At 39.3% G+C, this 14408-nt stretch overlaps 1 protein-coding gene across 2 annotated transcripts in view; it reads left to right on the top strand.

Annotated features, from left to right (window-relative positions):
- Positions 1–72: 72 nt before the first annotated feature.
- svopa (SV2 related protein a) overlaps positions 73–14408 on the top strand; it is a 29082-nt gene continuing 14746 nt past the window's right edge. Inside the window, exons 1-2 of one of the 2 annotated variants that reach the window (XM_052105097.1) lie at positions 73–335; positions 3394–3622. In XM_052105097.1, coding sequence (XP_051961057.1) covers positions 3588–3622 — 35 coding nt within the window. In that variant the 5' untranslated portion in view covers positions 73–335; positions 3394–3587. The remainder of the gene's footprint in view (positions 336–3393; positions 3623–14408) is intronic. The other variant, XM_052105106.1, reaches the window with a different exon arrangement.

The raw sequence follows: 14408 nt of genomic DNA, 5'->3' as shown, positions 1-14408 counted from the left end.
TACGTAAGCGGAAATGATGAAAGGCAGAAGGCTTTACCAGAGCCCTTCTACCAATATTCTAAAGTTTTGTGTAAATAGCATAAAGCGGCGGGGGACGGTCCTCTGGTGAGGTGACAAGATGCCGTTTTTTGTTGTTGAATGGATGTCTATGGAGATGCTTCAGTGTGCTGAATAAACAACTTTTGAGGAAACAGCTCATCACCTGTTCAATTGAGCGCTTGTTCGCTAATCGTCAACATCTTTTACACAAATGTTTTTGTAATTTACTCTGTGTGGAGTTAATTACGATAAAATATCTGTTTTTATGAGAGAAGGCGCTGAGAAATTTGCGACAGGTAGGTTTCAGTTTACGGCTCTCCCCATTCATTTGTATGGTATCCGCTAACGGTGACTTACCGTCGTAACATGCTAGTTGACCGTTACGCTCTCTCATATGTTAATAAATAAAGGAAATCTTTGGCTTTATTGTACAAGCCACGATATGTGCAACGAAGATACCGTTACATTTACATTTGATAAGTGTTAGCAGGACTTTTGATTATGCCCTCTAACAAAACATAGCTGTTCTATCATTAGTATTGGCATTAGTATATAGTTTATAAGGATTATTAATAATAGTAACAATATTAATAATAGAATGATAAGTTTATCATTTATAATAATACCAAGTTATACAGTGTCATATTATAAGGTCACATCAATTTATAAAGTAATGAGGAAAATGAGGCCTTACCCAACTGTCACCCCAGTTTACTTTATATTTGATATTTTCCTTATATTTAATATTAGTATTTGAAGGAAGTTTTCTCAGCATTGTGCAAGGGGTTAACATGACAAGAGGGACAGAACAAAGATGTGTATTCAGGGTGTGAAATACTGTGTACTCAGAATGACCCATAAACTTTCAAGCTTAAGTGAAATTTAACAGTGGATGGATGGATGGACCGATTGATTGACATAATTCTCTTTCAGTTAGAGAATGTGCTCCGGCAATATCAGAATGAGCTTTATTGCCAAGTATGCTTACACACACAAGGAATTTGTCATGGTGACAGAAGTTTCAAGTGCAAGAGTATGCAACGTATATACATAAATACAAACATATACATTTAAACATATATACATATAGTGACATATACAAATAAAATAATATATAACATAAAAAAGAAGAGAAATATACAATAGCGCAAATATACAATAGTGTACGAATATTTTATATACAGTTATGTGCAGGTGATTTAATGTATTGTAGAAGAGGTAGAATATGTTAAAGAATATAAATGAAATATGGATATAAGTAGGAATGGATGTATTGAATATTGCACATGGTTGTATTGACCAAAGGAAAGTATTTGGGGCCTGTTTTAACTGTTCATCTGGTGGATGGCCTGAGGGATAAAACTGTTCCTATGCCTGGGTGTTCTGATGCTTAGTGCTCTGTTGCGCCGGCCAGAGGGCAACAGTTTGAAGAGGAAGTGTGGTGGGTGAATGGGGCCAAGAGTGATTTTACCAGCTCTTTTTGTCAATCTGGATGTGTACAGTTCTAGCAGGGTGGGTAGAGGAGCGCCGATAATCCTCTCAGCTGACTGAACTATCATATATATATATATATATATATATATATAGCTGAAGCAAAACAGACAGTTATAGAAGTGCAGAGGACAGACTGAGTAGAACTGTATTAGCAATGCCTGTGGCTGGTTGAATTTTCTCAACTGGCAGTATAACCTCCTCTGGGTCTTTTTCAAAATTGAGTCTATGTGAGTCTCCCACTTCAGGTCAAAATATTTTTAAATTAGGTTGTCACTAGTATTTTATTTAAAAGTTAAATGAAGACATAAAAAATTACTTAAAGTGGTCATATTTTTCCTTATAGTTTGACATATAAGAGGTCTTTCTAATATAAAAACATACTGTAAATTTAAGAACTCAAAACTTAATTCCCAATGCAATAAATGCCTTTATTGAAACCAAAATGCTTCAAAAACTGCCTCTACAGCAAAAACATCAAGTGCCCACTGGCACTCTGTTTGTAAACAGAGAGAGTGTAGGACAGACAGGCCTGGTGTGGCCTACTAACTATTCCTGAACACCAAAGAGGACCTATCTGGACTATTTTTTTTATAATATTTGTATATAAACATGCACTAGACAGACATCTTTGATCGTTGTCATGAATATTGCACTGCTTTTAAAAGATGCATTGTCAAGTTACAACTCTGAAAAAGAGACCCTGTTTCAATCAGCCTCTGCATCTCGTTGTTGTGAGTACAAATGTGTCCATCTGTGCCATTTTCTTATGTTGGTATAGGTAAACATGCACTAGATGGACATCTTTGACCATTTTGATGCATTTCCAGCGATGTTCGCCTGTATGTGTGCGCATCTTGTTCACCCTGCTTTGAACTATATCCGTTTTGTTCAGCTCATATCAGCATTGATTGCTTGTGAACCAGTCAATATACGAGCTTTGCAAAGGAACTGTTATTAAAGGATGGGGCAGTTGAAAACACTTGGACCCGATCACAAAACCATGAGTAAATTCATGAATATTTCAAATGTTATGACTGTTTGATAGTTAATGGTGCTGCTGTGCTTACAGTAAGTGAACAGTTTAATTATTCAGATGTAATTAGTTGGATGTGCATTGTGTAAACCCTGAAATTTAGTTTTATAATGTTGTGGAGCTTGTTAATTCTCTTCCGATTGAGTTTCAAATATGGCTGTATTTGAGGGGCTGCATGATGTTAGCCAGTCATAACAGTGGCCATTTACCTTGAAGTGTAAAATAAATGCTTAGGCAAAAACAGAGCATATCAGAAAGAGGGCATGAGACAGGGTGGAAAATTATCATATATTACTAAATTATGACCTTTTTGGTGCAAAAAATAAAAAAGGCAAAACAAGTTACTAACATTATCAGTGGACCTCAGGGAAGATAATAAAATTATATATATATATATATATAAGAGTATGTCAACACAGAGACTAAGATTCGACAGCCTCCCAGGAAGGCTAATACTACAACCTGTCATGTTTTATCATACCCATTTTAAAGCTTATTTTCACACTTTATAAGTTTCGATTTTCACTTAAAGCACATTGTTTTAAATTGTTTATAAAGATACAATTATCGATAACTCAGCTTCCAATAGGCTACACCAAATAAGTTTAGTATAACTTTGTTGCACTTTGAAATAACATGCCTTCGATTCTTCTGCACATTTGATGATTTCCATTCCTTTTAGGCCATGAAACTAAATACAATAAAAATGAATGAATAAAGAAATTCACAAATAGGAAAAAGATTACTGAATGTCATTTGTTTCCTTGATTCCACTTCACCTGTTCCAATCACAGTTCCCTCATTAGCCTTACTTTGGTATTACATAGGCGTTCCAGTTTTTGCATAGATCCAGCAGAACGACCGAGCAACGCCACCAGCGACACGACAGAAGAAGCAGAAATCATGCCAGCACAACACCGCCCCTATCAGAGCTCTTAGCTGTCCTCACACCCGTGGTGCTGAAATCAGCGCTGTAACGGCAATGAGATAAAGACACGGGAGCCCGACCAACAGACCGAGAATGGACGATGATTTGTTTCAGTTAAGACAGCTCCCGTGAGTGTGAATTTCATCCTTTTTTGTTCAGCCTGATATATCGTCGTTTTGCCCTTTATAGTGATTTGCAGAACCGTAGCAGCGACTCAGAACGTCTCTTAGAAAATATGACATTGATATTTAAACAGTTTATTTAAGAAAGATTGATCGCATAATGATTTAAAAAAACGGCTTTGTTTGAGGAGATAAACACTTGTGTTGTATATGGATTGGGAGAGGTGCTCTGTTTGGTAAACAGCTCAGGTAGATTAAACTAACAGCTTTCAGTTGATAACAGAAACGTAATGTTGAGCAGAACTGCACAGCCATTCATAATTATTGTTTTTCTTGTTCATCTCATTGGCATTCCATTCGAAAACACTGCGGTCGTGGTTTTATATGTGTATGTTGACGTTGTGTTTACGTTATAGATATAAATTTTGCTCACAGATCACAATCCCTGCCAAGATCACTTTGAATCTTCGCAATTCATATTGTTACGTAAAACCAATTGGATTGGCCTATCACAGTGGTTCTCAAACTGGGGGGAGCTGTAGTAGGCTATAGTATATAGAATTGTTTATTTATAATGGATTGTTTTAAATCGTTGAAAAAGCGACCATAAATATTTAAGCAACATATCATAAAATGTGTTCTGGAATCCTAAATATATATTTACAAAATTATTATAGGGATCCTAAGGATGCCCTTAATCACAAGGTGGAAAAAAAAAAAAAAAGATAACTGAAATTTTTTTAATGTATTTTTTTTAGGTCTTTTATGTCCTTAAATTTATTTTCTTGGCCAAAAAAAAAAAAAAAACCTAAGATTTTCTCTCTCTCTCTCTCTAAAAAAAAAATAAAATTATCTGATTTGTATTAAATTATAAAATTTATGAATTAAATGTTTTTTCTCTGGAGTTTTTTTCTCTGATTTTTTTTTCTCTCTGAAATGATTTTGATTTTTTAACTGATTTTTTTTCTTCTTCTTCTAAATAGGCAACACACACCTTATGTGTTCCCAGTCAAAAATGACTGGTTATAGGAAATTAATGAATTAATACAAAACACAGAAATATTAAGTGTTCAGAAGCATCCCAATCCTTTAGATGACCACATATGTCCTCGGACATGTGCAAACACACGCATGTTGCATGCCCTTTTGTGCATTGTCTTTCCATGTACACTCTTTGTGGAATATTTCAAGATCTACTTATCATATTACATTGTGTTTGGGCTCGTTGGAATCAGGATAGTCTGCTGTAAGTTCTGATATGTCGTTGTCTATGTTCTATGTATGTTTTAGCAAGTAATAAAAAATCATAATTTTTATTATATTTAAGTGTGTTATTAATTATTCTAATTATACAAAGAAAAAATCTGCAGGTATTGCAGGTAGATAATTTCATTCAAGATGCAAAAGTGTCCTGGAGAAATGTGTCGGGCTATGCACTGTTGGGGCCTGTTCAATGACAGGAAGTTTGAGTGGGTTTGTAATGTATGCTCAGCAGGTAGCTAATTTGGCAAAATGGACCCATTGCATGATTCACAGCGAATCACTGGTGGCCAAAAAAATGCCCAAACCACTGGAGTCTGTTCTGCAGCAAGGCGTACATGTAATTAATATTATCAGGGCATGACCACTGAACTCACACTTGTTTTCTTTAATGTGCCAGAAAATGGGGTCTGAACATGAGCAGCTTCTCATGCACACGGAGAACTGTAAGCTCTCAAGAGGGAAAATGCTGCAGCGTCCTGGTTTCTGTAACGCTGGCAGGCCAAATGTTTGGAATAATGTACAGATTTTGTTGTTTTGGAAGGAAATTGGTACTTTAATTCACCAAAGTGGCATCAACTAATCACAAAGTATAGTCAGGATATTATTGATGTAAAAAAACAGCACCATCACTGTTTGAAAAAGTCATTTTTAATCAAATCTAGACAGGCCCCATTTCCAGCAGCAATCACTCCAACACCTTATCCTTGAGTAATCATGCTAAATTGCTAATTTGGTAATAGAAAATCACTTGCCATTATATCAGACGTAGCTGAAAGCTATTTGGTTTGTTAAATGAAGCTTAACATTGCATTTGTGTTTATTTTGGAGTTACCACAGTTTGCATTATTGTATGACTGGCATGTAGTTGCAATAGTGTATCAAATTGGCATGTATTAAGGTTAATATTAGGTAAAAAATGGCAAAAAAGAAACAGCTTGCTCTAGAAACACGCCAGTCAATCATTGATTGCCAAAAAAATGAAGATTTCATACATATCCAGATTGTATCCATATGAGTTTTTGACAGTCTGGACAGCAAAAAACACATTCAAACCACATTGGGAGGTTTGCTCAGTCCGGATGCTCTGGCTGCTCAATTCAGATTTCAAACGTCACTCTTAACGCGACACGCAATGATGATGTCAAAAATCGGTGACTGCAGCACAGAACATCACAATATTTACCAGTCTCCTCCATCGCTGATTTTTTCTTGATCGACGGAGGAGTTCTGCACTGCGACTTGACAGGGTGCTTACATCTGTTTTGAAAGTATCGTCACGTGGGTACGCATAAGTCATTACCAAATCAAATCATGAAGATAGGTTGGTTATGACTGAACGTGCAGTCTGCCTGAAAAGCTCTGATTTGAGAAAAAATCTGATTTGCCTGCAGTCTGAAATTAGCCAAAGACAAAGGACATCTGGCTCTAACAAGGACAGAAAGAGAGGTTAGAGTGGGCAAAGAAACACAGACATTGGACAACAGATAATTGGAAACAAGTGTTATGGATCTTAACACCATTGAGCTTTTGTGGGATCAGCTAGACTGTAAGGTGTGTGAGAAGTGCCCGACAAGACAACCACATCAATGGCAAGTGCTAAAGGAAGTGTGGAGTGAAATGTCACCTGAGTATCTGGACAAACTGACTGCTAGAATGCCAAGGATCTGCAAAGCTGTCATTGCTGCATGTGGAGGATTTTTTTTTTTTTTTTTTTTCAAACTGTAATAGTAATTTTTCATGTTATTAATGTCCTGACTATACATTGTGATCAGTTGAATGCCACTTTGGTGAGTAAAAGTACCAATTCCTCTCCATAAGAGCGAAATCTGTTCATTATTCCAAACTTTACAGTATCTAATGGTTTGAAAATTTTATTATCATTTTTTTCCAGTTACTTCATGAATGGATAATTGTCTTTCTCTCCTTTTATTCAGTTTTTGTTTTTCTAAATTGTGACTTCAGAAATTATTTTTTGAGTAAATTACTTATCACCAATTTTTTATTTTTCCATTTTTGTTTGCAATTAGCGCTGTGGACTATACCAGCCTTTCTCAAATTGGGTGCCGCGGCACACTGGGGTGCCCCCTGACTGTGTCAGGGGTGCCGCCAAAAAATTACGTAGGCTAAAAAAAAAAATAAAAAACAAATCTGACATTTCATATATAAATATATTTGAATTTACATAAATACATTCTTCTTCTTTTTAAATATATGAACGTATTAATAAAATTGTAAATTCATTTTAGATATATATATATAAAATTAACCATAAAAATCCGTCTCACAAGACCGAAGCAAGACACACACACAACTTGACGCAAGTGACGCAACCCATAGCAACGCGTTATAGCAACAACACCTCAGACTGACAGAAACGTAAAAATAAACGTGAATTTAGGCCACTTTTAGTATCACTGGTGCATTTTTTAACATGCATCTTTTTCTTATCGTATTGTATATATATTTTTTTCATGTCTGCCCCTTTTTATTTTATTTTAACTGCATCCTGCACTTCATTTTAGTTCTCCTGGTCTGGATTTGTTGTTGGGTTCTTGTATTGGGCGGTCCACCTCTTACGGTTTTATGGCATTTGTGTCTCTGATTAATTATTTTGTGAATTACTTTGCAAACCTGTGTTTTTAAAGGTGCTATAAAGTTGTTATTATTATTGTTATTGTTATTTACAGTTCGTATTATGCTCTGTTCATTACTGTTCTGTCTAAATAAACAGGACATTTGCATTTACATTTGGATTATGCAGTGTTTTTAAATTATATTTTACACTGGGGTGCCTTGAGATTTTATGCACTTTTGAAAGGTGCCCTGACTGAAAAAAGTTTGAGAAAGCCTGGACTATACAAATAACATGGGGTATAGGTGGTAAACCATATTTTTGTATTTGTATTTGGATTGTATGGTCTGAAAACTGAACAGTAAAGTGTTACATGGACCAATCTTTATGGACTTCATGAAGAAGTGAAATAGTTTTTAATTAATGTCATTTCACAGCTTGCAAACGCACTTGAGTTGAGTCTCAGGAGGTGGAGCGGGTGGAGCTGTAGTAAGGGCAGGGACTTGTGACTCAGGAGGTGGAGCCTGAGGTGGAGTGGGCAGAGCCGCAGGAGGAGCGAGGATTTGAGTTCCAGGAAGAGAAGCCAGAGCGGGTGGAGCCGAAGGAGGTTTAGGGAATCAAGTCTCTGGGGGAGGGTGTGGGTGGAGCCGCAGAAGGCTCAGGGAAGTGAACCTCTGGAGGCTGAGCTGCAGGGCTTGGAGCAGTAAGTTGCTCAGGAGACACTGGAGGAGGAGTATCAAACGAAGCAGGCAGAGCCACTGGAGAAGGAGTCTCTGGGAGAGCAGGTGGGACCGCTGGAGGAAAATTGTCTGGAAGTCGTGGAAGACTCAGAGGGTGGAGTCGCACTGTCAGTGGCAGGGAAATGACCTCTGTGGTTGTAAACATGGTCAGTGACTGGGAAATGGCCTTCGTGGCTGTGGGTACTGGCAGTGAGAGGGAAACGATCTCTCTGGTCGTAAACACGGGCAATGATGGGAATGGCCTCTGTGGCCTTCAGCACTGGCAGTGACAGGGGAACGACGTCCGTGGTCATAAGCACAGACAGTGCGGAGAAGGCGGAGCCGTGGGAGGTTGATGAAGGAGATCTCCAGGACCCCCCTTAAATTCCTCTAGGGCTGGAGCATGCATGAATGCTGGTTCTGGGAAGGACAAGTCTTGCAACACTAGCTCTGGGACGGACAAGGCTTCAAGAACTAGCTCATTGACCTTGGCAGGCGTGGGCGTGGCTTGTTGACCGTGGCAGGCGTGGCTGTTGGCTCGTGGACTGTGGTGGTAGATGTAGCCGTTGGCTCATTGACCATGGTAGGTGTGGGCATTGTCTCGTTGACTGTGGCAGGTGTGGGCATTGGCTCATAGAACTCCTCCAAGGGAACTGCAGCAAAATAGGACCACATTGGTAGCTCAAAGACCTCCAGTGATGAAGTGGATGATGAAGGCATCAAAAGATTGAGTTACTTTATCTCCTTGCCACCAGATTGCGGACCCCCACTTTAAGGCTTCTGTGGAGCGGAGGGGGGCGGGGCCGGGCTGGAATGTCGCACGCCCGGTCCCCAATCGGCCTGATGGGACGCGCAAGGGATAAAGGTGGCCGGTGACGACGGTTGGAGAGAGAGAGATTTACGGGCATGTCTGTCATGTGTGTGTGTGTTTATGGTTGTGCTTTTTGTTTTGAGTTGAATTAAGCATTATTTATATTGACAAGCCGGTTCTCGCCTAATCCTTGCCCATCTGAATCCCCTTACAGCTTTGTTGGTCAAACATGATATGATATAGGTGATCATCGCTCACTCGGTGGGAAAACTGTGTGGAGAACTCTGGAACAGGAGTAAATATTAAAGGAGGAATCCATGGCGGAACCGGAAAAGTAAGTCAGAGTGGATTGTGAAGGAGTTGAACCAGAGGGTCAGGAGAGGAGTTAACAGAGAAAGCCACTGTAGTACTTGTATCACTGACCGATGATGGAGAGGTGATTACAGGAACTCTCACTATGGGGTCCAGCGCGGGTTGAATAAGACAATTGACAATGCCAAAAGGTTGCATCTCCATAACAAGTGAGGTCTATATCGCTGGGTCTATATTGCCGATCTAGTCTTCTGTTAGGAAGGCAACACATGCAGATAGTTGGTGTACCCATAAGATTTATTCTAGAACAGATTTTTTGTATATCTAAGTACCTCATTTCATCTGTTGTTGATTGCTCAATTGGAAACATTTTAGTCACAGATCACACCCCTTGTTAATTTAGAGGGGTTACCACATATGGAGAAAATGAAAAAAATATAGTTTGCACTTTAATATATCCCTTTTACAAAATCCTGAATTCCAATAAATGTTAAAAGGGGATTCTTAAGGGCTGGATCATACAGTATGCCTCATTCACCAAAAAATAAAAAGCACAAGAACTTGTGGAGTTGGAAAGGAATATTAAAAGTGCTGAGGCAGAGCTGAAGTGCCGAATGTCGTCTGATGGCCTCAGAGAATTGACCCGATTGAAATACAGATATAATACTATTTTGTCACGATTTTTAAAAAGCGCGTATAAGACTTATTGTTCAATTTACTCGATCAAGCTAGACATACAGAGATACAGAGAGGAGGTGCAGCGGCTAACTGACTGGTGTAGAGCCAACAACCTGTCTCTGAATGTGGACAAAACAAAAGAGATGGTTGTTGACTTTAGGAGAGCACAGAGTGACCGCTCTCCACTGAACATCGACAGCTCCTCTGTGGAGATCGTCAGGAGCACCAAATTCCTTGGTGTTAACCTGGTGGAGAACCTCAACTGGTCCCTCAACACCAGCTCTATAACCAAGAAAGCCCAGCAGCATCTCTACTTTCTTCGAAGGCTGAGGAAAGCACATCTCCCACCCCCCATCCTCACTACATTCTATAGAGGGACTATTGAGAGCATCCTGAGCAGCTGCATCACTGCCTGGTTTGGGACTTGCAACGTTTCGGACCGCAAAGCCCTGCAGAGGATAGTGAGGACAACTGAGAAGATCATCAGGGTCTCTGTTCCCTCCATCAAAGACATTTACAAAAAACACTGCATCCTCAAAGAAACCAGCATTGTGGATGACCCCACACACCCTCACACAAACTCTTCACCCTCCTACCATCTGGCAAAAGGTACCGAAGCATTCGGGCCCTCACGACCCCCCCTCACGGCCTGTGTAACAGCTTCTTCCCCCAAGCCATCAGACTCCTCAATACTCAGAGACTGGACTGACACACACGTGTCCTGAGTTGCACTTTAATTATTGTCACTTTATACCTGGCTGCTTCCTCAATAACTGCTATGTGCATAGAACACTATCTCATAGTATGTTTACATTTGGCATTTTTCGAAACTGTCATCTTTTTGCACTGCTGTGTACTGGTCGGCACTGCACTGTCTCTCACTGTGCCCATTGACCTGTTAATTTTTAGCAATTTATTGTACTGTCCCATACATTTTGCACACATTTGCACGTGCACTTTATATAGGTATGTTATTTAGTCTGTGTAGTCTCATGTGATTCTGTGTTTGTCCTATGTTGTTTTATGTAGCACCATGGTCCTGGAGGAACATTGTCTCATTTCATTGTGTACTGTACTAACTTTATATGGTTGAACGACAATAAAAACCACTTTACTTGACTTGACTTTAAAATATATATAAAAAAAATGTACTAGCCGATTAAGTAAAGTTATGACATCTCTTATACATATTGATCAGGAGGGGTTTATTCAGGGCCGTACCTCTACTGATAACATTAGCCATTTCATCAATATCATGTGGTAGATGCTTGGGTAGCTCAGCGAGTATTGACGCTGACTACCACCACTGGAGTCGAGCGTTCAAATCCAGATTGTGCTGAGTGACACCAGCCAGGTCACCTAAGCAACCAAATTGGCCTGGTTGCTTGGGAGGGTAGAGTCACACAGGGTAACCTCCTCGTGATCGCGATTAGTGGTTCTCGCTCTTGATGGTGCATGTGCCTAGTTGTGCGTGGATTGCGGAGAATAGCATGAGCCTCCACATGCAGAGTCTATGCAGTGTCATGCACAACGAGCCACATGATAAGATCCGCAGATTGACAGTCTCAGAAGCGGAGGAAATGGAGACTTGTCCCCAGCCACCCGGATTTAGGCGAGTAACCACGCCACCACAAGGACCTACTAAGTAGTGGGAATTGGGTATAACAAATTGTGAGAAAAGGTGATAAAAAAATAAAAAATTTCATGTGGTCAGTGGCGAATGATCAGACTCCAGTTGCTACCATCTTACTTGATGCTGAAAAGGCATTTGATACGGTAGAATGGGATTATCTTTTTAAGATTTGGAAATGTACGGGTTTGGGAATACTTTTATTGGTTGGATTAAGTTACTTTATAGACACCCGGCAGAGGCAGTATAAACGAATGGATTCATTTCAGATAATTTTACTCTTGATTGGGGCACTCGGCAGGGCTGCCCTCTTTCCAAATTATTGTTCTGTCTTGCCCTGGAACAATAATTAGAGCAGCCGAGATAAGAAAGGAGTATGATTTTCCATGGGTAGTGGCAGGAGGTGTGGCGCATAAGCTTTTGCTTTACGCAGATTATATTTTATTGTTCATCTCCGACCCTACTAGATCTATGCCGTGCCTCCACAGAATGATTAATTCCTTTTCTAAGTACTTAGAATACAGAGTTAATTGGTGTAAATCCGAAGCTTTGGCTCTAACAGCATACTGCCCGTTAACGGCATTTCAGTCGGGTGCCTTCCAGTGGCCCAAACAGGGAATTTTTGGCCATTTTATTCCCAGCAAATTTGGGTGATTTAGTTAGTTTATTCTGACACTTTAATAAAAAGGTTTTCGAGCGATGTGGGCAGGTTGGGAATGATTAGCTATGATTGGGAAGGGTAAGGTTATTTAAATGAATTGTATTCCAAAATTCAACAACCCGCTAGTCTCTTCCTATTGTCATGAACTCAGATTCCCAGCAGTCAAAGCAGCATCTAAATATGGCCACCCCAGACTCAAATTCCCATACACCACCTCGATTCCAATCACCTGAGTTCTGATCAGCCTCACCGGCACATCATCACTATTGCTATCATGCACCCTTTATAAGAGACTCTGTCACATTCAATCATTGCGAAGTAAACGCTCATTTCCCTAATGTTTGATGTTACCAAGCCTTTTACTTTCTGCCTGAATGATTCTCTGATATATATCCTTTGCCTGTTTATTGACCATGAGATTGTCTCAAGTCTGTTTACCTCTGTTCACCGATCACCTGACCTTCTGCCTGTACCCTCTATTGGATTTTGCCTGATGTCTGAATTGTATTGTTGCCTAAGCTTCATTAAAACTGCCCTACTGCACTTGCATTCTACACTCCTGGTGATATTTCCTGACATCAACAGATGTCCCCCTTTCTTATTTCAAGCAATTTGATAGTATAGCAAAGTCCTTCATTTGGAATGGTAAACATCCCAGATTACATTTCAGTTAGTTGCATTGGCCGATTGACAAAGGTGGGCTAGGCCTACAGAAGATTTTGTTTTATTATTATGCATTCAGTCTCAGACATTTGGCCCCTCCCTGGTTTTGCATTTAACAGGAAATTCTTGCCCATATTTTGCCATTGCAAAGCCTTTCTATCAAACTAATCGGAGACGTAAAGTTACATCCCGTTATATCGCATTTAACTCGGTATGGACAAAGGTGTCCAGAGTGTTTAATTCCTACATTTATTTAAATGTTGCCTCAAGCATATGGCTGAAATTATGTGTTAATAAGTTCCCTTTCTGCTGGTCAGAGTGGATTGTGAGGGAGGTTAATACACTCTGTGACATATATGAGAGTGGAGTGTTGAGATCCTTTGAAAATTTGTTTTAACATTTTGGGATTTCCAGATCTAAGTTCTTTAGGTATTTACAGCTGTGCCATCTGCTGTTTACCATATTTAGGAGTAGCATACACCCCCCTAAAGCGGCAGATACTCTGTGTAATTTTTTTTGAAGGTTCAGAATTAGTGTATTAGTGTATTTTGCGTTTTTGGGGGACTCTCTGGGAGGGACTGTGGAGAGAGAAGCATAGTTTTAAATGTGTATGATTATTTAATATATATATATATATGGAGTGGTGGTGGCATAGTGGGATAAAGCACATAACTGGTAATCAGAAGGTTGCTGGTTTGATCCCTACAGCCACCACCATATATATATATAATGGGGGTTAAATGTTGATTCAGTGTATATATATGTTTTGTTTTTCTTTGTTATCTGTATGAATAAAGAAAATATGTTAATCGGAAACTGTAAGAACAACTTGTAGAATCAGTGAGTGACAGCAGGTTAAAACATCTGTTTGCCACTTGCTTCCTTGCATCATAATGGGCGCGTATCCTCAGCTGTCTGATGCAGCTATAAAATTGCTTCTGCCTTTCGCCTCCACGTATTTGTGAAGCATGGTTTTCAATGTTGATGGTACAGAAGAATAAATACAGCATTCCTGTACAAGTCAAAGATGATCTCAGGCTGTCCCTGACCAATATTGAACCACAGATTGAGCTGCTTTGCAGAACAATGCAAGCTCATCCTTCACACTGATAGGCCACATTTGACTGCATTTGTTTCTAGATGCATAAAACTAAGCATATACAAAAACAGTAATAAATAATAATTCACCTTCATTGATTCATTGTTCTTTTTCAACAGTTTATTGTTCTTTATTTAAGTTCAAATTCATATTACATTTCAAGATCTATCCATCCATCATCCATCAGATTTTATTGGGTTAGTAATATGTGTTCTGTCCAATATTGGCCCAATGCAGGGTTGCATCTGGGTTACTTTTTTTAAGCATCCATTTTAGAGTGTAGCTTTAACGGCACAATTCTAACGCTAACCCTGCTCTGGAAAAGGGCTTCATAACCCCGAGAACATTTTCTTTCATAATTACAAGTGTGAAACCTGTTAGGGT

This window comes from Xyrauchen texanus, chromosome 3, assembly GCF_025860055.1.
Source record: "Xyrauchen texanus isolate HMW12.3.18 chromosome 3, RBS_HiC_50CHRs, whole genome shotgun sequence".
NCBI classification, from domain to species: domain Eukaryota; kingdom Metazoa; phylum Chordata; class Actinopteri; order Cypriniformes; family Catostomidae; genus Xyrauchen; species Xyrauchen texanus.
This window is presented reverse-complemented; position numbering and strand designations above follow the sequence as displayed.